General features: G+C 37.9%; 1 protein-coding gene across 2 annotated transcripts in view; it reads left to right on the plus strand.

The window, feature by feature from the left end:
* LOC134647777 (nephrin) overlaps positions 1–25,350 on the plus strand; it is a 514,499-nt gene that overhangs the window by 463,083 nt on the left and 26,066 nt on the right. For both annotated transcript variants that reach the window (XM_063502080.1, XM_063502081.1), the window contains one exon: positions 13,532–13,768. In XM_063502080.1, the coding sequence (XP_063358150.1) occupies positions 13,532–13,768 (237 nt within the window). The remainder of the gene's footprint in view (positions 1–13,531; positions 13,769–25,350) is intronic.

A 25,350-nucleotide genomic window follows, 5' to 3' on the forward strand; every position in this document is an offset into this window, starting at 1 on the left:
ATCCAAGTCCCAAAATAATATTTGGTGCGCCCGCGTCCACAGACTTATATTATTATATTAAAACGAAAAACGTCATTGTTACCCAATTTATGAAACCCAAGCGTAGGTAATATTATTTTAGTGTTGTATGAAACGTAACTATCGTATTATTTGTGATGGATTCAAAAAAATACAATTTGAATTTATGTTCCGTTTGCTTAAAGCATGTATGTATGTATGTCACTTTATTGCACATAAACAAACTTATACAAAACAGCGGGCTTAGCACGGTTCCATTTTTATCGACTATCACTATGCCCGTCACTTTCGCACTTACATACTTGTTAGAACGTGACAGGCATGGTGATAAACGATAAAAATGCGACCGTGCTACTAGGGCTGAAATAGTAAAAGATTTAAGTTCAAAGGCGAACTTATCTCTAATAAATTGATATCTTCCAAGTTCCAGCTAATCTTTGAGAAAATGAGAGAGGAAGGAGGCTTAATCTTGTATTCCTATCACATGATAGGAATACGAGTAAGTACGTTTAAATGTATAAAAAAAAAACGTGTTTATGGAAATTCCCATTGTATACGAACCGTTTCTGTCGTCTTAAGAGTATCTCTACTATCCGTTTAGTTACACGTCTGTGCCGTCCTTTATAAGCGGAAGAGATTACCGAGCACTAAAAAAGTTCGCGGCGCAGGTGTGCGAGTCCGCTCGCTTTATGGCGCTCGCTAACGTATGGCCACTCGCTGCAGCGAGGATATGAGCGACCGCAATGGCCTGTTTGCAAACTTAACGATTATGTACTTAATACAGGCGTTTCCGTAAAAACTAGAGCAAATATAGTCTCTCTAAGCTAAGGACCGACTAGCTAGGGACAAAGTTTGTCAGCGCCAAAGTTGACCGCCGCAAATGTCAAAAATCCGGGCATCAACATTTTGACATTTAACGACAGTAATGCAGTCGGCAATAATGTCGCGCTGCAATACTGCTGCAGTAAAACAATGCCATTATTCAAACTCCGGCTCGTACCAATGAGTTTTTCGGAACTTATGTACGAAATAATATCATTTGATATTTACCAGTCGCTTTTCAGTGAAGGAAAACAATGAATACATCGTGACGAAACCGGACTAATCCCAATAAGGCCTAGTTTTCCCTCTGGGTTGGAAGGTCAGATGGCAGCCGCTTTCGTAAAAGCTATAGTGCCCACGCCAATTTCTGGGATTCGTTTCCAAGCGGAGCCGTGGCAAAATGCCGGGACAACGCCAGGAAGATGAAACCAAAGCTTTGCAGTTAGGTTTCCGAAATATCAGTTACCAGTGTGTGCCTACTAAAATTGTTTCCATGCTACTCGTGCAATAACATTGTTATGTATGGCGCTGTAGCAACGCTTACTACGTCGAGCTCATAAATATAGATTGTGAACGTCTGTCTCATTGGATTGGGCTCATGACAATGCATCATCTTTCATGAGATCTAAGTGAAGAACTCCAAGCATTCAGATATTCGTCTCAGAGTTGTAAATAAAACGTTTGGCAGAAAAATATATTTAACATAACATTTGCATTTTGCAGATAAATGTCACATTTAAGACTTGATTTATTTAAAGACCATTTAAATAAATAAGTACGCCAAATGTAAAAATAAACGAAGTAATCTTGACACCACCTCTAAAATTGCCGTTTAATTAACTGAAACAATTAGGTACAACAAAAATATATATAAACATTTAAAAATTACAAGTAGATGATGATTTTGAACTTAAGAAAATAAATTAGGTATATAGTCATAAGACTGTTGACTGGAATGGTATGAACTGCGAACAACATTTTTGAACCATTTATTTTCCTCCCTTATTATACCAATCTTATCTAAATAGCGAAGGTGTCGTCATCTGTACAGCTTGAGAAGTCAAGCCATAACTGTATAGCAGCTTGAGATGTAACAGCAAACCGTCTTCTGGTCTAAAACACAACGCTGTTCACAACGCTTGCCAACCAATTACACTCAAAAATATACGTACAGAAATTTCTGTATAGTTAAGTAACTGTTGGTCGCCTATTAGTGGATGGTTTTTATTGGTATAGGAAGCAAATGAGTAGAAGAACCGTCACAAAGCAATTTATCATCGCCCATGGACACCTGCAACATCGGAAGGGTTACAAATGCGTTACCAATCTTTGAGATGGGAGTTGGTGTTGGTGCGCTCTTTTCTTGAAGGTTCAAAGGTCAAAGTCGAAAGCTCAAAGGAAATATTGTCATCAATTAGTTCCACAGCATTATACCTATTTACCTATTGTTTATGCAAGCGCACCAATATTAAATACTTTGACTTAGCTATAAATAAGGCACCTTCCTTTGCTTTTCTTGTTGTAGAAGAGACTTGGTTCATAATCCTCATGTCCTCCTAATGCTATCCTCATGCTATCCTAATGAAATAGAAATATAAATATCGTTTAGAATGCGAGTTGGTCACTTTTGTTTTTCTTCACAGATGTATGAAGGTTTTCTCACGATGTTTTCGATTCACCAACAAGAAACTGGTCAATATCAATAATGACTTTCCGCGCAAATCCCAAGAAACTGATTGATACGGGATTTGAAATCACAACCTCGGGCTTGGGAGCGAACATGTTTTTTTTTCTATTTCACGTAGTTGTAATTGTACCGAAAGGGTGGCAAGATACCAATCTTCTGATTTGACGCAATTGAGGAGTTTACGCTCATAAAACTCTAAGGTTCCAAAACATTGGCCAGTGCAATGTAAGAACATATAATGCAGAAGGGCATACCTATAGTTTTTACAAATATAAAGACCTAAGCTTGTATACTTGAAAAGACCGTACAGTCGGGTACTGGAAGCTTTGAGAATAGAACAGCTCTTAGGCAGAGTACTCGACACCTGTGCCTCACTTTACGACGGCACGTATCTTACGTGCTTTCCATGCATTCCCGTTGCTTATGCCATCTCGGTCGTGTTGAATGTTTTAGCGAACCAACGTAATGAGATCCTTGACAACTAAGCCAAATGTAAAGCGCTTATACACTGGTTTAAGTTTGCTTTGACCTCATCCATACTTGAGAGCAACTGGAATGACACCAACGGGCTTTGCGGTGCACTAACGCCTTACGGCATCGGTAAGCATCCTTACGTACGACGCCGCACAGTTGACTTGGACAATAAATTGTACTTTCGATTGAAGTTATTGTTCTGCCGTGTATTGCCGTGTTTCGGTATAGGACAAGTGAAATACTGGTTGGTGTGTTCGATAAAGCAGGCGGGTTGACAAGGCACAAGTAATTGTTGAGTTGGAATATTGTTTACGTTATCCTGTTTGAGACCCTTAGGTCCCCCCTTAACCCTTAGGTTAACGAATAGGGGATATTACGCGAAACTCTGCGTAGGGGGCGCCACTTCCACAATCCGTCACAATGTAAACGAGAGAGTCGAAATTTTGTTATCTAACCTCTCTCTATAACTCTTGCATATTCGAGCGATAAAGAGGAGGCAGATAGCTGAGTTTCGATTTTCGCGTTTTCCGGTAGGCCCTTTGTAATCAAACCGCCTTGATGTATCAGTGTCATATTTTATTGTCTGTGAATACTTGTAAAAAAACAGTTTAAGACACAGTATGTATAAGTTACTCAATGGTTTACCATGGGTGCTAGTGCTGCACTCTGGCGGCAGAACATCGCAGTAATACGCCCTATTATAGCATTTCTCCGATTTACTTTTCAGGATTTTCATTCGAGTGTTTCAAAGTGCAATCGTCATAGAAACAAAGTTGTATCAAGAGCGATTTGCAGTTGCCACGGCCCACGGCTAAGCTAGTTTGTATTCAGGAAACACGACGAAATAGTTCGACTACTCGAAAACTAATTATCTCCCTTCCCCTGTCCCTTCCTCCCGAGGTGCGTCCCTTTGTCCTCTTGAGTGTTGTTCAGATATCAAATAAAATTATGTAGGATGACTATATCTATCAGAGATGGCGGGACGACTTAGACGCCTTCATCAGTAACTGGCCGGAAAAAGCACAAACGGGAGTTGAGTTGTGGAGATCAAGGGGAGAGGCCTTTGCCCAGCAGTGGGACACTAAAACGGGCTATTAAAAAAAAGGATGACTATAAAACATGCAACGTGTTTTATTTTAATCGACTTCGAAACGTGGGAGTTCTCAACCCGTAGAGTTAAAATCATTTCTATGTATTTTTTGGTACACGATTGAGTTATTTTTATAAAATCTCGTGCTTTGGCTTTCGGGAACTGACGTTTGTCGATGAAGTAAAACAAATAATCCTGTTTCGGAAATTCTCTGAATCGGGCGCCTGTTTGTTTTGCGAAACTACTGCAATAACATTATTTTCGTTTACAATTTCATAACTATGGTGAAACCATCTATGGCCTATAATTTCTGAGTTTAGCAGGTGATTGGTTACAATGTCAGTGAGAATATATTTTTTGAGGTGGCTTGGATGTTAATGTCCCTATGTATGCTTAGATCTTTAAACCTAAGCAACGGATTTTGATGCGGTTATTTAATACCTAGATAGAGTAATTCAAGAGGAAGGTTTATGTATAATTTGTTAACCCGTGCGAAGCCGGGGCGGGTTAGTTACAAAGAAATTAATAACTCACCAACAAAAATCGTAATTAACTCAGTAAACGCTCCTTGTTCACGCTGTATTATAAGAATTATCTTCAAAAAGACAAAGAACCAACACAGCTTGGTTTATGTCAAGATTGCGGCAAGATCCAATATCCATTAGAGCATTACTGAGTGCTCTGAGTGCATCTGATGCGGGCGGAATGTATGCTTCATAACTTATTAGCTTGCTGTCGCGCAGTATCCGGCTGGATTAGGCATAGCGCGTTTAATATGCGTCAAACGTCTGTTACAAATGTTATGTAATTGGCAATGTTAACGCGCTAATTCTGTAATATTTTACACGTAAGAGGACAAATCATATCCAGACCTATCTAAAATCTGAATCGGACTTTTTTTCTTTGTGTTGGATAAAAAAAAATACTCTTTTCAATTAATTGCTATCGAGTGTCGGCAACTTGCGCCCCTTAAAGTCAAGTCGGTCTTCTTGCGTAGATAATATAACAGTGATGCGTTTAGAAATGATAGTGAAAAAATACTTAATACCCCAATTTTCATTACTTTGTGAAATGAAATAGAAATTATCTAGACTATGAATCAAGTTGCGTAAACAATAATTAAAAAATATGCTCCGAGAGACAGCCATATGCCACGTCACGCCCGCTAATAAAGATGAATTAGCTACTCTCTAATATATTACAGATTTTGTAAAGTGATGAAGAAACCAAGTCCTAATTCAGTTCCTTGCGGAGCTCCGAACTTAATTCGCCTTTAAGCCCAAGCCTGAACAAGTTGCGTAGGCAATAAAGATTAAACAGTGATGCGTCGAGAGACATCCGCGCCACGTCTTGCCCGTAAATAACCAGAAATTAGCGACAAACCGGCAATTTGCATGAAATTAATGTAAATATTAATCATAAGGGCGGCATTAATGATTTAAGTTGGTGTAATGTATTCATTCGAGGAGACGGTGTAGTTTCGGGATCTTACCTACGACCCACAAGTAGCTTTGAAGAAACACTATTGTATTTAGACTGCTACATTAAGTAAGTGCCATGGACTATATAAGTAGACAACGCATTAATAATGAATTGTTTACGAAGAGCATACCACTATTCAACATACTTAAGTACTAAATTCTCTTGTAAAATGCTGGGCCCCAAACATCACTCTAGAGTTGCAATAGGTAGTTGCATGCAACGCTACTTTATACAATAATAAGCCCTTATATAATCGTAAACTCACATACATATCAGGGACATAACGTGAACGCAACTGAAATAAGTGATCGCGCTCCCATTGCTAAGGACTATGGCGTTATTCATAAACGGCTGCTAACTTAATCAGTTGATGATCATCGTTTGTCCCTATCTGTCGTTATGCCATAGAGAGGGACAAACGACGATCATCAGCTGATTAACTTAGAAGACGTTTATGAATAACGCCGATTAGCACGAGAGCATCTATTATGTGTGGTATCTTCGATATCCTAGTTTGGGAACCATTGCCTTTGTTTACACTTGGACTAATTACGTGGAAAATTTGGTTGTAATTGTGACTTTTAGCTTGTGCACTAATAGGTACTCATTACAACAAAAATTTCCCCGTAATTCGTACGAGTGTGACCTAGGGTATTAGCTTTAAGCTTAATTATTAATGAATGGATTGGATGGAGTGCCATCTAGTAGTTGAGGTGACCTGAAAAGTAGTTTAATTTGTAATTCAACTATTAGGAACAAAGATTCTTCAATTGTATTAATTACCGTTTCGGTCTTATTTAGCAACAAGTACATTGCAAATAAAGAGGTCGTTCGTCCCGGATAAGTAACACCGGCCCGTAGCAACCCGATGTTCATCTGTTTCGAAAGAACCCGACTTAAACCTGTATTTCTAGCTTAGCAACGATGATATTAAATTTCCTCGTGCAGACGTTGGCTTAGAATTTATTAAAGACCGTTTTGTATAAAATGACTAGAGCTTGCAATTCGAATATTTGAATATTCGAATTTGTCGAATATTCGACCTGTTTTGATATTCGAATATTCGGCCGCTCAGGTTTCGAATATTCGAATATTTTTTATTACTATAAAAAAATCTATTCATCCGCTATAGTTACAGTTTCTGTGTGTTTTACGGGTATTTACAGTGAATGAGGAACGGTAGGTACCCAAATACGAAGGAAATAATATTTTTACTGTATTCCTCTCGATAGACTTCGTGAATACAGTGAAACCTACCTCAATTTAAAAGAAAACGAAATCAGAAAGTATGTTATTTTTACGGTGCGTAAGTTTTAAGTTAAAGGGTCATTCTGTTTATTCAGTACAAGCGTACGTTAAGCGAATTTTTGAAGTCTAAACCTTGCCACTTATCGCAATTCTCAAATTTAATCATACCAAACCTGCCCAACTTGGTAATCTAACCATGCACCTTTAGCTGACGAATAATCCATCCCGTACTCAACTAACTTTTTCCCTTAAATATTCCAATATTATATAATTAGCCGACCATTAGGAATAATAACTTGCCAAAACAAATAAAGTCAATAAATATTCAAAATACAATGAAATTAAAGGCCTTTTTACAGGCCTCTGAGTGATTACAAGTTAATCTAAATCGGAAAATAATTACCTACTAAAAAAAATATCTTACATACCTAGGTGTTTAGATGGTTAAAGTTATATTATTTCACGCAACGACGCATTTATAATAAGTTTTATCTAGAAATATTAAATACGTCTAATTTTGGCGTTTTACTTGTTTTTATAAATGTGGGCATCTTATAAATAGTAGGATGATAAAATCTAGTCAATTAAGTGGATTTCTGCCAAATATCCTTAGTTTTAGCAATATGTGAAAAAAGCTTTTGAATAAAACGATAATAAACTGATTTCTCGTTCCTTTTCTTATTTTTTATAATATTCGAATAATTATTCGAATATTCGAATACGTCGTCAGAAAAAGTCGAATATTCGAATATCTGAAAGTTTCGAATATTTGCAAGCCCTAAAAATGACAGACAAACTGGCAACAGTGTTATACAATAATAAATGGGATATTTACACTTGTTGAATTTTCTGAAATGGCTTTAAAAGAGTACATAGGTACTTACTCGTAGGTTAATATAGCACGTCAATTTTTGATTGCAATGTTTGTATGTATAATGTTCGGGTCAAATCTTGCAAGTTAACTTAGCCCACTTCCCATTATTCGACAGAGCTGAAATTTTACAAACTTGTTAGCACATCTTAGCTAATCTGATGTCATGATGAACACAGGAGATGGGCATTGAAACAACGCAACCTAAGTAATTGTGTTTGGGTTTGTTCGAATTGACTCGATGACTATTAAATTAATTAGTTGCCCGGTGAAAGAAAAGCACAGGTCAAGATTGTATCAAAATTGAAATACAACTCAACTATACATAGTACGTACGTATTTATCAATACAAATATTATGTGCTTTATGTTATAGGCATCAGTCTGGTTTATGGGCAGCTTTGCAAGGACACGGCAATAAAAAGTGCAGAGCCGACAGATCGTGAAGTACGACCGGTCGGCAAACATGTCGGCAAACATGTCGGCAAACATGTCGGGCAAACATTGTTGTCGTGGATTTATTTATTTCAATCCTATAAATCCTATAATATTGAAACTGTAAATAATACACTATGCCTACGAGTATTTCACAGATTACAGAATGATGTTCATGAAATATTCAATTTTTTTATAAAATATTAAAAGAGAAAACTAATACATTTTGTTTTTCCAGTTTGGTGAATTTATTATTTTGCTGTTTTATTACTTTTATTAGTTCCTTGTAACATGTACATAATAGGGGACACATTGTAAACTTTAGTTTATTTTATTTATCTCTAAATTATAATTAATTTTGTAGCTTTTAATGCACAGCTGATCGCAATCATATACCTGTTTTAAAATATTTTACTAATAACTATTAGTTTTTTATGTGTACCTACGTTTTCAACTTAATTTACATTCAATGTAACCTTTACATCAACGTAAAACTTAAATCAATTCAGTCAATATAATTTTTGTTAACGCCAACATTATTTTCAAGCACAATTTCTCACAAACTTGATAAATTTGTTAAGTAACTGTATGACATCGAAAATGAAGCGAGTACCGGTAAAAGTTAGTCGTTAGACGCTGACGCTGTCGACAGCAGAGGTGTCGACGGCCGAGCGCCGATAATTTATGCGCGCCGACGCCGACGCCGGAGCGCGCCGATAAATCACCCCCGCCGATACGCGCCGGACGACGAAATGAATAATCATTATTCATTGCACTTTATCAATGATTTATGCGCGTTATTGTATTTTTCCGCTCGTAATTAATTCGGGAATATTGCAGCGCAGCCGGTTGCTAATGGCAGATAATCAGATACGCGGATGATTGAAATAAACCTTTGTGCCAGACGCTTAAAGTTGAAGCGAGGTGACGCCATTTTTGGCGACAATATTTGTCACGTGGAGTGTAATGCAACTTTTGTTCGGTCGATTTCTTGAAGCAAATTTAGAGACTTGTACATTTTACGGCTAAAATTTCCTATCTTATAAACAGATGGCCTTTGATCAACTTATTACCATGATGTATTTAATTATGTGGTCTTTTGTCACACATCATTACAATTTTTATACTTAGTTTATTTAGGTACCTCAACGTTTTGGATTGAATTCACTACTCAGTTTTGATTGAACTGTTCTTATATTCTTACCTTATCTAGTTTTACTACTCAGTCCTCGAACCGGATTAAGTACCTAAACTGCCAGTAAATTTTCCCCTATCGCTGACAAAGAAGCAAATCAGTTTAAAAACTTAATTGCAAAAGGTAACGAAGGCACGTCCGACGTCCGTCGCCATTATAGTAACGTGATTCCATTCAGATAGTATTACTTCAGACAAGTTTTTACTAAAGTACGTAAACGCACGTACTTTTCTTGTAAAAGTTCATGCTCTGCAGAATTTGTCATAACATTTGTGGTTTCGCATTTAAAGCTATACTTATTAATTTAGTTATAATAGCTGTGCCTAAAAAATAGCTCCGAGAAAATACTTCCTATATAATTTTACGTCGCCTTTGACCCCTTCTGTAACGCCGGATACTAGATTAAATAACTCTATCAAAGGAGGCATTGGAAGGTAATCTCGACCGGTATTAAATTAAATCTTCGAGCTTGGGCCAAATACCAAAGTTATCAAGTTTAGTGCCGGATCCGTTTTAAGATATTTGTGTCATCATCCGTTATTTGACATAATATACTTATTTAATACTATACCTATAGTATTAACCTGTATTTATTATACTGTAGGTATTAGACAACTTTCTACATCTACCAAATTTAGACATGTATAACTCATGTAGTTAACTACATAGTAAAATTAATAATATTTTAATATCAGAGTGATTTCACATGGATATCTTACTAAGTAAGACTAGTTAGCAGGTAAAAAGCGATAATAAACAATGAAAACTCGTTTGTAGAATTATTTAATTTCATGATTTTTTAAATACTAAGTCGGTGGCAAACAAGCATATGGCCCGCCTGATGGTAAGCAGTCTCCGTAACCTATGGACGCCTGCAACTACAGAGGTATTACATGCGCGTTGCCGACTTTAACAGTCCTCACCCTCGTTGAACTCTGGCAACCTTATTCACCGACAATAACACAACACTAACAGTAGGGTCTAGTGTTATTTGTCTGCAGTTATCTGTAAGGTACTCCACCTTACAGAAAACTGCAAGCAACAATGGAAGTGTACGTATTATGTCATATTTTCACAGTTTCCAAATCGTTGATAAAGGCTTACCAGCAAAAGCGAGTTTGCTGATTTAGGACGCAGTAACGAACGCGCCGCCGCGATACATTAATGATTAGGCTGCTAGAATAATCCCACAAGGGCGTGTGGGCTCACACGGCTTGAGAAAGCTCTTGCATCCTACCGCTGCTTTGAAAATTGCCTGAGATTAAATTTTCACAAGTAAATCTTCCGTGGACTAAACTAACATACCCACTATTGAATAGAAAGTCTCGTGATTTAAGATTGCATGAATTCAAGTCAGTATTTTCAAGTAAAGCAAGTATTTTCTCGGAGCTATTTTATAGGCACAGCTATTATAACTAAATTAATATCGCTTTAATTGCGAATTGGGTATAACAATAACATATATACACTAGTGTAAGTAATGTCGGAGTGACGTAGGGTATACTAAGTATTTTAGTTACGATGGCAATTAGTTAAGTAATATTGTGTGATTTATTAACTTCAATAAAACGGCTAGATTAGATTAGAAGATTTGTAAAATAATGTGTCTGTAAAGTGTTTGTTTTATAACCTACCCGTATTTTTCTAACTGTAAATAATTAAAGTAGCAGAAATTCTACGGGTACGGGTCACGGCGTTTCTGTGCTAAGCCTGCTGGTGGGGAAAATTTACTAAAGCAGCGCCCACTATGGAATACAACACTCCCATATACTCTTTGGAAGAGCGTCCGATTGACAAGAGAAAACACAGGTCAAGTATTACGCTGATACGCGTGGCTTGCGTCAGTAACTCGACAACGCATATGGATGTTTCAGTGTCGAATTAAAATGTTCCAGCGAGCGAGCACGGACGTTGAGTACGCTCGAAGATGCGAGTGGCCTTTGAGGATCACATGCGGACAAGTGATCGCTGTGCGTAGTGTCGAACTAGCCCGCACATATTCAAATGTTTGTTTGAGATTCATGATAAAGTCTAGAGTCGCAATTATATGGTTAACCAACATGCCTTTATTAATATTAGAAATGCGAAAGTAACTATGTCCGTCTGCTATCTCTTCACGCTTCAACCACTTAACCGATTTAAATGAAATTTGGTATGGAGGAAAAAAGGACATAGGATCATTTTTATCAAACATCATCATCATCATCTCTTGCAGACGAAGTTCCAGGCAGAAGTAGCTAGTATTAAATAATATAACTACACAGAATTAAGAACTTCAAAACTATGCCGATACCAATTGGTTTCAATGAATCGCAAAGATCACGAATAACCAGGTACTATTTAGAGGGTTTAAATAAATTTGTATCAAAATGAATGATTTATGCGTGCAGGGACCCGGAAGGAACACCGTCGCCGCAAGCACCTGCCCTAAGCCTTGATTAATTATTGAAGTTACAAATAGCCCGCATCCCCCACCGACTGCGCCAAATCGTTTCATTGTCCCACTTAGTGAGATGTCGGCCGAGACTGATGTGGCCACGCGCTTAACTTTGCTATCGTTGTTACTGAATTTATTGCAATCCACATTAGCGTGGTCTCAGTCGAAATTGGGCAGGGACATGTTGTGCCAAGTTGGGAAGTTACAAGTCGCGCGAAGTAGTCACATGTGCACGTAATATGCCGCGGACCGCAGCGGGGCGTGGTGCCGCGGCGACGACGGCTCAGAGCACTGCTAATTGCTTCTAAAACTTCGCACTTGCCGAAATGGATTGCGGACATGTCGCCTCACCTGACATACGACTCGTCTCTTGGAGCCTTAAACATTATACGTTAAACGTCTCGAGTTATTATCTAAGTTATATTGGCCATAAAGTCTGCCCGCCGTTGACATCGTAGTACAATTGAGTGGCCCGAGGCTCTCTAGCTTTAATTACCTGAGTTAATTAGAGCCGTAGAGCGAACTTTTGTTCGATGGCGATCGAACTGCATCACCGGCGCATAAATGACGCGAAATCTAATTATGCAACTCCTTGTGACACCTCCCCCCAGCCTTTTCAATTAAGTTATTAACGTTGCGATCTCGGTCCCACGGCGGAACTCTTTATACAAAATGCTAATTCCGACTCCTGTTCCGTCCCGAGTCGTTCCAATTTGATTTTGCACCTTTTTATTACAATGAATCTTTTAGAATATAAGGGGTGAGGATACTTGATAGCTCCGCTGTTCTTCTACAGTGTGTTATTTCAGCGTTGGAATAATATTTATTCTGGAAATGTCTGAGTCGCGGGCAACGAAGTAAAACAATACGGCCACCAGGCATTTTTGAAGAATGTTACAATAATTTACTCTCAGTTTCTCTATCAGTTCTCTCTACAATAAGGTGTGATCATCCGAACTCATCTGAAACATCACTTCTATTCCTTGTTTTGGTGATCCAGCGCCCAGCAGAGCGAAGAAAATTAAGTGTTTGGTTAACGTACAAATCGAGACTTTAGTCTCCACGAAACAAGGTTCAAAATTGAGTTGCTATTTTTATTCTTAAAATTGAAAACGGTGGAATATGGTTTCTGAAACGTATTTCAGCAGGTCGTCACATTACAAGCGATAACTGTTATTAATTATTATTTTCGCTGCCCGCGAATCTGTGATTCCGTGAAATATTGGATAATTAATAAAACTTTTTAACAAGAGTTATGTATATTATCATGACAATATTTTAAAACCTGTTTTATTGTAACGAGTATAATTATTAAGTATATTATTACAAAAGCTGAAGGATGTCATAATAATTAATTGATGACTCTTGGACTAACATGAATCACGAAATATTAAAATAAAGCATTTTCAAAGGAGTCAAATTAACGGAAATATTATTTCATGCTTATTAACAGAATAAAAAAATACATTTACGAATGCAGACTTAATTTTGTCGTTAATGTGTTAAAATAAAAATCAACCACACATAACAACCGTAACCATAATTCGAACTTTTATGGCAGTCTCCACATTGAATCCGTATCCGCATGGATATCGCTATTAAATACGTGCATAGCGCTGTCTCACTCACACACCGGAGACGCGTGCAGATCGGCAGCATTGTAACAACATTTTTTTAATATTTCCGAATGTCGCATATGGTTGTTGATGTTACTCGTACTATACAGAAAAACAGTCTGCAGTTCCTGATACTAATAATGACATATTGTTGCAGCGTCAGACACGGGGCTCGGGCTAGGCAGCACAGCAGGCGCCGTCGGCGCGCTCGGGCTCGGCGCCGGCGCCTGTGCGCTCCTCGTCGGCGCGTGCGCGCTATCACGCCGACGCCGATCGCGCGCCAAACCGCCGCCGGCGCCCGCGGTGCGCGCTACGATGGCTCCCGCGCCCGTCGAGGATATCAAGAGGCCTGATCATGATGACGCCGAACCGGACCTCATACCAAATAATTACTGTAAGTTTTATTTTAGGTTTTCCCTCGAGCAATGCGACCGATTTACGATAAAAAATAGACATGTTTGATCTAGCAACGGTAAAGCCATCCAATAGTTATATACGTTGACTGAAGTCCGTTAGATGGTGGTTAGATGGCTCGAATTCACTCGAGTCGAAACACACACTACCTAGATACACTCCGAAGTATTTTAAGCGCAGACTTGCAATAGTAGTTTTTGTTACAAGGGATCAAAATGATATATTTCCGTCAAGGGCGTACATTGAATCCTGAATGAAGGGATGGATTCTAAAGTAGAATCCTGAGCGTAATGAGGGATTCAAGTGTTAACGCCCAAGACAAAATAATTTTGATACCGTGTGACACATACTGCTTTTCACATCAACTATGAGGAAAATAAAAAATTCTTAGCGTTGACACAATCTGATGCTTAAACAGATTATTTAAGCTAAAAAAATAAGGTACAAAAAAATGTTATATTAGTGTGCTAGAGCAGAAAAGTGTTACTATGATCCCTCCTAGCAGGGAGGAAAAGCGCCACTTTGATCCCTCCTAGCAGGGAAGAAAAGGCTGGTGGTAGGTGGTGTGAAAAATAATTTCTCATAAAGTTCGAGTTCTTTCCAACTAAGTATACCCTAATAAGTACTTGTTTACTCAAGTGCTCTCAGATTTATCTCGCTGACTTTAAAATCGTATGATTTCTTGAAATCGTTTAAGTACTTTTATTGCATATCATTATTCGGCCATGTCATTGTTATATTGACTTGCTATTCATTCCACGCGATTTATAAAACCTCAATAGATTTGTTTAAGCAGCATACCTACCCACTAGCCGACTATCACTTGATTTGCCTCGCATGAGGCAACAGGGAAGAGTCACGAGGCAACCTGAAAGCGCTTCTAATGAACGAAGTTTCGCCTCAACCGACTATACTCGCTCGTTCACTTATCTCATTTGCTTATAAAGGAATATGTTATAGTATAAAAGTAATTCAGTTGGCTATATTTTATAAAGGAATGTGTAAAAGGATAAAGTAATTCGCTTCCTTATTCATTATTGCCTGTATGGCACGTGTCGGTGTGATATACAGGATGGAGTTGAAATAATCCACGATTTAATTTTTGCAACCCCCGGCAGTTCATGTCTGTCAAACTGTCTTCATCTTCACCCAAAAAGGTAACGTTCATTCGTGGTAACGTGTAACCATCAAATGTATTAGATTGAAAACTTGTTAGTGTTTTTACGATTTTGTAAGTATTAGATGTTTATTTCGATGCTTCGTTACATAGTACATAGAGATCTACATTGATATAAATTGAATAAAATTATTTTAATACATAACTTCTGAGGTTAACCGGTTAAACCTGGGGATATCATAGTTACCAGTACAATTTAATACTGAGTTAACTTTTTAACCGGTTAACCTCGGGTTAGTGGGATGGTGCAGGTGGGATAATTCTTTCCAAATTAATCCTTAACTATTTGAAACTGTCTGTTTGGTCCTTCGCTCTGAACCACCCGGTATATAGCTAGGTTTAAAATAAACGGGAAATGAATTCAGAATGTTATTCGTACGCAGATTTATTGAAGCGATGAGCAGATGAGGGCTAACATGAGCCGTGACAGCCGATATTACAACAAAAAACGGAAAAATCAGTGATATATTTTGCGATATAGGTATTTTAATTATTCTCTGGCAAACAACATGGTAGCACTGCCCGAACACGAGTAACGCATATTATTGCACAGTATGCTCTTTGATAGCATATAGAAAGTAAGTAATATTTATTAGCACAAAAATTTCCTAAATACAGGGTGCTTCCTGTAACAGGAGCAATATATTAAACTGTAGGATGTACTCCTCAAACTGACCAACATTTGTTCAGCAACTTTTAAAAATTATGAATCCTTTAGACTTCCTCTTTTTCATACAAAATAAATATTGCCTTCAAAGTACGCTAACATCAGTGTGTTTGACGTTGCTTGTCACGGTTTAAACATAACAAAATTTGCAATACATTGCGTTTTAGAATAAACTTAAAAGTGTAATAAAAATCAAAACATGAGTTATTTTCAAAAGTTGCTGAACAAATGTTGGTCAGTTTGAGGAGTACAGCCTACAGTTTAATTTATTGCTCCTGTTACAGGAAGCACCCTGTATAATAACAAAACTTCATTAAGACGAACAGTACATTGTGCTATATGACTCCAATTTGCCTTAATGAGGCACATGAGTGTAACAAAATCGAAAGTGTCCCAAATTAGATGATTGAGACAACATTTAATATTTACTTACTTCAATATTTACTCTTGATATAACATAATTTAATCCTACTAAAACGCTTCAAGAGGCATTCTACTCCTAAATTACCTCCGAAACAATTCGAATTACTCAACGGAATGATTAATTTCCTCAGTTAATAAATACGGCCTTCGATTCGATCTCATTACGAGTCGAAACGCGATGACAATGTTAAATTATAACGGGTAGGCACAAGGTTATATTGTTCACCGCTTTTTGTTGAGGCTAATACTTTCAGAAACCTGCGTTACATTGATCTCAGGCACAGGATTCGCTCCTTGTGTCATGTTCTTCAGTTCCTTCCTTCAGTTTAGTTTTAGTTATGTATGAAGTGTCCACCTTAAAGCAGGCGTGGCTCACTCAGCGATTTCGTCGCATCGCTACAAGTACCTACAAGTACATGCGGCCCACACCAATTTTGGTGTCTAACCATGGTAGTTGCCGCGCACCGCGGAACGGGGACGCCTGCTCGCGCTTGTCATATCTGTCGTAATTAATAGGTATTAGACGCGTTTTGTTAGAGAGTGAATCTTCTGTACCTAGTAAAATAAGTTATTTTGTTGTTTTCATAAAAGTTTAAGCACAGAATATATAATTATATTCTGTGCTTAAACTTTTATGAAAACAACAAAATAACTTTTTTTTGCATACCGCAAATAAAAATTTATAATAAAGAACTAAGGTAAACGTTCGAGTAAAAGTCATCTTTAAACATATGTCATTAGCAATAGGTAAGATGCGACAGAAGACAGTTATACTTAGACTAGTTAGTTAGTTATAGTTAGACTGGGACGTTTACCTTATGTAGGTACGTTTTTATTAATTTTAGTACCTACCAAGGTTAGATATATAGATCTTACACACAAAATTCCATTGCAGCCGCGAAGGCTCACGACAGACAGTTACGACGACGTGACGGGTGACGGCTAATTAACGACTCGCATGCGGGCGCACTAACGACACTTTGAGACGAACTTACCTCCTCGATTCCTCATCCTGGCGCAATTACTCTACCATCAGATTTGCGATGCAGAGTTCGCAGAGTAAAAAGAGTAGCACACATGGTGTATAAAACGCCTAGTTAAAGTAGTTTACTCAATTTCACGGTAGATGTCGCTTTTTATTCGTGGAACTAGCGAACGGTTGTCTATCGTAGGATACTTAAGATATTCAAATTATTTTAGTGTAAAGACGGCGTGGCTCACTCCGCGATTTCGTCGCTTTGCTACAGGTAGCTAAAAGTACATCCGTTCCACACCAATTTTGGTGGCTAGCCATAAGCCGCGCGTGGCGCTGTCGCCACCTAGCGGGTATACCTGTCCTGATCGTAACAGACGCGTTTTGTTAGAAAGTGAGTCTTCTGTACCTAGTACTATTATTTATTCTGTGGTAAAGAGAGGATTTGTGTGATAGTTTAATTCAGCCAGATTAAACATACTTCTGTTTCTAATAAACGAGGTGTTTGATTGAAGCTTTCCCTTCGAAATCAGAGTCCAAAATTGTACACATGGCTTAGTATAAAGGCAGGGACACACTTATTCCACTTACGCAACGTATGCATTATGACAATCTGAACCCTGAAATTTGTATGCTTAGAAACATAAATACTTGTCATGCGTTGCGTTGCGTGTGCATACACAAAGTGTGTAATGTCTTTATTAATGTCAAACTCTTATGGAAATATGATGTCGGTATAATGACACTTGAACACGTTTGTTCTAATCAAGTGCAAAGTTAGTTCAGACGGACTCTATGTGCGAAATTCGTTTAGGAAGCTGAAAGTCACGCGTGACTTAGCAAAAATGTGACCTTTCGTGTACCAATATTGTCATTGTCACACTAAAGTGTCATTCAATAGAACTTGCCAACTATGTAAACAAAAATTACTAGTAAATTGACATTCAGTGTCAATTTTAGTATGGCGGTTTGTTTACATAGTTAGCAAGTTCTATTGAATGACACTTTACCTATCTGAGCAATCTATCAACTGACAAATAACTAATGTTTCCTATAACCGCCAGCCGCCAATGTACAGTCAAGTGTAAAAATATGGGTACATACGAGTACAACTTACTCAAAAATATGTCCCTTCTTAATTCGCTGGCACAAGAGCTATGGGACATATTTTAGAGTGTGATGAGTGCACCCATATAACACTTGACTGTAAATTTCGTTCGTTGCAAGCCACCTGAGCCGTGTCGTGTACATTTTTACGGACGGGAGAGTTATGGCGCAATAATACCGTAATGCCTATTATTATAACACGCGTTCCAAACACGTACGGACGGACATTAAACTGATTTACATGGCTTTTTAATTGCTGCCGACGAATTATTACAATCTCCGTTAAACGATCGTAACGATTATGGCTGTTTGGAATTCAGTTTCAAGGTCAACTTATATTGTGGTAAAAAAGAAATGGGTAGACTTATTATGTAGGTAAGTTTTCAGAAAAGAAATATATTTATATACCTACTTGATTTTTCCCCAAGTTTCAGGACTAGACAGTCATTTCAGCCTTAGGTACGCACTACGCAGTCAAGCATACTCATAATCACATAACTCAAAAGGTTCATCAGATCATTAATCCAAACAGACGCTCATACTCGTAATGTCGATACGGGACAGTTGTGATACGGGATCATGAACTACTATTTCTACATTTAAAATGTAGTAGGTGCCTAGTGTATCACTGGTTCAATGTACTGGCGTAGAATACGTAGTCTTGGTCAATAATAATAATACGTCTATCGTCGTCATCTTAAGAGAATATTTGTATATTTGTATTTGTATTTGTATGTCGGTTAAATACCAGCCAGCCCGTTTTGTCATGAGGACCTATTCAAGTTTTAGTTATTAGACCTGATTCCAAAATGATATTGATCTATCAGTGTCAAAAGTGACATTTCTTCAACCAAAAACGTCACTTTTGACACTGACAGATCAGTATCATATCGAAATCAGATCTAATAACTAAAACTGGAATTGGCCCGGTCGACTATTATAACCAAAACACGTATAGGTAACCGGTATAACTTCTATTTTAACATTTTGCTGGGACATCAGTTAGAGTCTGTGCGGAAAGAGAAGAGTCGTGAAATGTATGGGGCCACATACATTCCACGACTCTTCTCTTTCCGCACAGACTACAGCCGCGACCACGACCAGTGAAACCTGTGTCAAAACGTCGGTAAATAAAGGTAAGTAATATAATAAATTTCGCGATAGACACGTCTCTAAATGTGAGTTAATACACGTATAACTTGACGAACAAACCTCAAATCACGTCCTATAACCACCTTCAATATTCCAGCGAATTAAATTTATTAGAAAGGATGAAAGGTGACCTCTTATATTCATAGTGACCGCTGGCCCGGCTATAAATCGCGAGGTAATGAATGCCCCTCTCGCAATAAAAACCGTTATGGAACCTCATATCTCCACTATCCCTTAAAGGGCGGGCGACACGCGAGCTCAGAGCTCTTCACGTTGATTAGTTTGGGAAGTCGGGAAAACTGGTACAGACATATTTTAATTAGGAGTGCGAGTTTGTGGCAGAACTTTCGATATTATTATTACAAGTTTACCGCTTGAAACTCAGCAAGTACGCTTAGGTTTTGTTTATATTCTAGAATATAATCTTCGCCTATATAAATACGGCCGATCTTCTTGTTTGTGAGATCTTAGCAGTAGTCGCTGTTTGTCACAGTCTCCTTCGTTATGTTTTAAATGCAGGCAGTTTTTCGTCTTAGAGCGGTTTCGCACTACGTCCGATTCGAATCCGATCCGAACCCGTGAAAATATGGGTCTAGAAAACTCGGATCGAATTCGGATATTCGCTTACGCACTAGTCCTATCCGAACCCGTGAAAATATGGGTCTAACTCGGACCGAATTCGTATATTCGCTTACGCACTATTCCTATCCGAACCCGTGAAAATATGTCTAACTCGGACCGAATTCGTATATTGGCTTACGCACTAGTCCTATCCGAATACCCCGGCCGCCCCGCTGCCTCTTTGTTCGTACCAGGGATCGGAACCGGTTTTTTTCAAAAACTTAGAAATAACCATATTTTACGAATTATTTTATACTCGAAATGTAGGACTCAGTTGTGTTTTTAGGTTACGACTTCGTATTATTAGATTGCCCAATTAGAAATGAAGTAATTAGCAAAGAACGAAAAATACCGTTTCCGTTCCCATACAAAAAATACCGGTATCCGATCCCTGGTTCGTACACAGCTCGGCTTTAACTCGGACACAGTGCGCGAGCGTTCATACAAATAATACTAAGGCTAATTCGGTCCGTCAAACATCTTCTCCGGAATGGAGATTCTAGAATGACGGAAAGAAATCGGACGACGGAGATCGGATGTAGTGCGTACCTAACTTACCATAGAAATAGTTCTACGGCTACAACGGACCATATTTTCACGGGTTCGGATCTGATTCGGATCGGACGTAGTGCGAAACCAATTTTACATTACAGGCCAATTCGAACGTATACTGATATGAGAATGATAAATTATTAAAATTATGTTATTCAGTTATCATACATTTCGCTTGCGCGGACAAGAAGCATTAAATATCATTCTGATGCCAGTACGTTCGAATTGGCCTGTTAGAACAGACAAAATAGTAAATTTTCAATATTAATCTTTTTTCTTGTCCCGTTTGAAGGGCCTGAGAAAAAGGCGTGTGTGAGGTGATAAGAAATGGGGTCGAACTATAAAAGATGAGCGAGCGAGCGGCTCGAACGAACGTTAACGTAAATGTGGCGTGTAACGTATTTGAGGTCACTGCACAAATTAAGTTGGTTTTTTTTTTAATTTCCTTGAGATTTTGTCTATATTAGAGTCGAATACTCCAATGTCACGGGGCCTAGTTAAGATTACAATCGAATGCAGAAAACGAGAGAAAACGTTATAAAATAAACGTACATATAGTTTTGTTCTCATTCATTCGTTTTGATATTTACTTTTCCAAGTAGATAGAAAAAAACTCGTGTTGAGCTTATGGACCATAGTTGTAGTACTGGACTATACTTCAAATAAGTATATTTACGGTACACTCAACCTTGCCGTGATAGAGCCAGTGCAGTTCCCTAATGTAACTCATTCAATCTCAGCACAATACATACTCGTCTGCATTGTCCGATCGGATCTGAAAGATTCTTACAAGAAAATTGTATCGCCCGTCGCTCGCCGTGATTCTGAAGAAGATTAGATCCGATATGAGATCGTTTCCCTTACAACGAACGATAATTGTAATTTAATCAATCGAGTGATATTGGATAGGAACGGTGCAGTCTGTTATCGCATTCCTCATTTAACTTTTAAAGAGTATTCGTAAATAACAGAGAAGAAAGTATAATAAATGACATTTCAGCGCCTACTGTAGAAATGTCACACTATTTACACAACTGGATGCTGATAAGCAATAATATGTTTACCCACATAAGCACTATTTTGAGAAAATGGCGTCTAAAGATTTTCGATAATTTTGCCTTGCAGATTTTTGCCTTGACGCAGTTACATTTTTAAACCTAGCAATGGGATATCATCAAACTTTGGTTTGATGACTCATCTGCATCGGGACACTAACATTCGTAAGAGACACTGAATGTGTTCATTTGTATCAAAGTTTTACAATTCAATACAAGTACTAAGTAATATTAGACAAGCTACTAGTAAGTTTTCTTTCAAGCGGATGTTACGTAAACATTTGCTAAAGCAAGAGTTCGAATAATATCCATCATTATTATATTTATAGTATGTATTTTATAAATATGTGGTAGTTAATATATATTTAATTTATTTATGTAATTTATAAGTATAGTTTGCTTTTTTTAACTCACTCAATATATTTTCTCTCTCTGCACCAATTGAAGGTATCTCTGTTTGGCCCTATGGTTGACTGGTAGAGAATGCCATTTGGCATTAAGTCCGCCATTTGTACATTGTTGTATATATTTTGTGCGATTAAGTTTAAATAAATAAATACTTAAAGCACAGAATAAATAATAGCACTAGCTACAGAAGATATGACCGCTAGGTGGCGCAAGCGCAAGCAGGCGTCCGTTCCGTAGCGAAACGCGGCAACTACTATGGCTAGAGACACCAACATTGGTGTGGGCCGCATGTACTTGTAGGTACTTGTAGCGACGCGACGAAATCGCGGAGTGAGCCACGCCTGCTTATAGTTAGAATCTAGCCTGCATGTTAGTGCAAAGTTTGATTTTGCAGAGTGTGCGCAAAAATTAGTGCATTTGGGATTGAAATGCTCTCTCGTATTAGTCCCAAAAGCCGACTGCATTGGAGCTTTGAGCGGCGATAGGTTTGACGTGTTTTATGCTAACTCGGAGTGGATTTCGCAGGCCGCTACTAGCCGCGGTCGCGGTCTGGAGGCATATTCAGATTTTTGAACTATGATACATCTTTGGGTATCTTTGTGTCATATATAAAGGCAGTCATGAGTACTTGGAGTGCATTAAAATTTTCGTGAGTCTCTTTTAGTCACTCACACAGTATGTTTTGGAGAGAGGTCTCCATTTTCAAGCAGTAACAGTGCATGTACTCCGTACCGTAAAAATTAGCTTATTATTTGGATTCTTACTACTGCATCAGAAGTAGACGAGATTTTCAAATGAGCCAAGGCCAATATCCCAAAAAGTTGATAGATATAGTAGCAGCCAATCGGCCATGTTGCGTGTAGACCTGTTCTGAAAGACAACCAAACAAGCAGCTTGGGAGACACCCGCAGTAAGGAGGTCGGTTAACCTGATCATGGTAATTGTGGAAGTCCTTGTGGGAATTTTTGTCCAGCAGTGGATGTCTTTCGTCTGCAGATGATTATTATCAGATGCGCCGCATAAATATAGTTTTGGTATAATATTTTAAAATCTGTATTTGCTTCCTGTTTTCAATTCCCAGTGTCGCCGCGTTGAATATTCACGAATACATCAATATTCATGAATACATCGCCGCTTCTGTTTCAAAATATTTTTCAATAATCTCCGCGGCGTTCTCTGAGGAAGCATTGTATTGTAAATTAATTGCGAATGGAAAATTCTTAATAATATATGCAATTATCGAATCTCGGTGAGGGCATTCATTTGTGTATTTATATAATACACAAATGAATGCCCTCACTATATTTGTTCCTTAGTTATGAATGTTATCTATATATCTAAATATAAATTTATCTAAAAAAAATATGTATATCGTCTCCTAGTACACATAGCACAAGGTTTGCTTAGTTTGGGGCTAGGTCGATCTGTGTAGTTAAGATTGTTCCCAAATATTTATTTAAATAAATGTACTTGAGTTAGTTTCATCATCTTTCCATCACTTATGCGACATCTTTCACTCAAATTTAGTGTCAATTTCAAAGTTTAAATAGGTACCAATCTTGTTAAAACTTTTCTAAAAAACATTGCCGGGTATACCCATTTGAAAAGTGATTTCTTGTTATTAATTTGTAATGAATACGATTCTTTTCCTTCAAATATAATATATATAAATGTGTAATGTGGTAAATGTCCACTTTTAGTTTAGCAGTAACGCTTTGGTTTACTGCGACATAAACGCATATTGCTTGTGTCAGCGCAACCTAACGTGTATAAAACAATAGGCATTTAGAGAATAAACGTTCAGAATGTTCTTATACTATCACACATAAGGTGTTTAACTTCCACTAACTCCTCACCCGACTCTACTCGTCAATATACATAACATAGAAGAAACTTATAATATTTGATGGCGATCCAGACCAGTGAACCAACAAGGAACTAACACTCAAGAAAGAAGGAAAAATCAAGCAAGAAAAGAAAAAAAAGAAGAACCACTTTTTCAACACCAATCCACGCAGTCAGAACCAACCAGCTTATCAAGAATCAAGAAACAACCTGAGAAGAACCAACCAACATCAAAAATCGGAAACCACGAGAAATCAAGAAGAGCGAAGATCGAAGAGCGTTGTCCAGGGTTTCCCGGCTCGCAAATCAAGAGGTGTCCAGGGTTATCCCGGCCCATTTCAAGAGGAGTCCAGGGTTATCCCGGCCCACTAACATCGTCGTAAACAGAGCCAGCCATACGAAGCGTCAAGCGAGCGCCACATGGAGGTGCCAGCTCGCCAGGCCACGCCAGCAGCAGCAAGAATGCCGGTCGCGAACTCGCACCGGACCGGACGAAGACGAAGCCGAGGACGGCCAGCCACGCAGCAATAGGATGTAAATCCTACATGTAATTTATGATTTTAATTAATTTTCTCTAAAAGCCAGCATTTTTTTCCAATTCAGTAGCAGTCATATTTAAATCATTCATAATTATTAAAGGTTGTCGCTAAACTCAATTTCGTCTCGAGCATAAAAAATTTTTCATAAGAAGTCATAATATAATATTAAATATAAAAGTGTCGAATAGTGTCCTCAATCATGTATGTTGCAATTTATAGCGCGTGCCACACTTTGTGCGCACGTCGACAGAAAACTTAACTAAGCCGCGAGACTTTGCCGCGAGTTAGAATATTTTAATAAGCGATGAATGAAATTTGATACATCGCATAACGATTAAATAATTAACAACTCAATTCAATAAAATTATTTTATTGTTTCTTAGTAATGATTGATACTTTAGCTACGTGTCGGACTGATCACCTGATATACAGCGAAAGTTTGATTTATTACATCATTTTTTTTTTAATTTTGGAAGTTAAATAATAATGTTTATTTTATAGAAAGCTTACAGTACGGTACAAGTTTGAAAGTTTTAAGGAGTTTAGGCACATTTATTTATAAAATGTGACCTTATAGCTAGAGCACTAGTCCTTCGTACTTGATCATAGTGTGATATACAGTATCCTCCGTGAAAGTTGTAGGAGACTTATTGTCTTAATGTATTTGTGTCTCTAGGTACAGGCAGAGCCGTACAGCCTGGCCTGATATGCCATTTTATAGAGTTGATAAAGGGTGACCATGCCCTAGGTGTTTATTGAAGAATTGCTATGGATAGCATTGATAGGTGAAGGTGCGCACAGAGGCGCAACCCAGTTATGTCCTTGATCATAGTCGACCTTATAGGTGTCCGTGAAAGGCTTAACATTTAATACGGCATTAGTTTATTTTATTATCAGAATTATGGGAGATACCGTAACTATAAACAGCGAGAGTGAATATTTTAAAGTTGAATACCAATTGTTTCTAAATGTTTTAAAGTTGAATAGTAAATGTTTTAAAGATGAAGAGTAGGTAAATGTTTTAAAGAAGGAGATTTATATTT

Source organism: Cydia amplana, chromosome 5 (genome assembly GCF_948474715.1).
Source record: "Cydia amplana chromosome 5, ilCydAmpl1.1, whole genome shotgun sequence".
In the NCBI taxonomy this organism is placed as follows: domain Eukaryota; kingdom Metazoa; phylum Arthropoda; class Insecta; order Lepidoptera; family Tortricidae; genus Cydia; species Cydia amplana.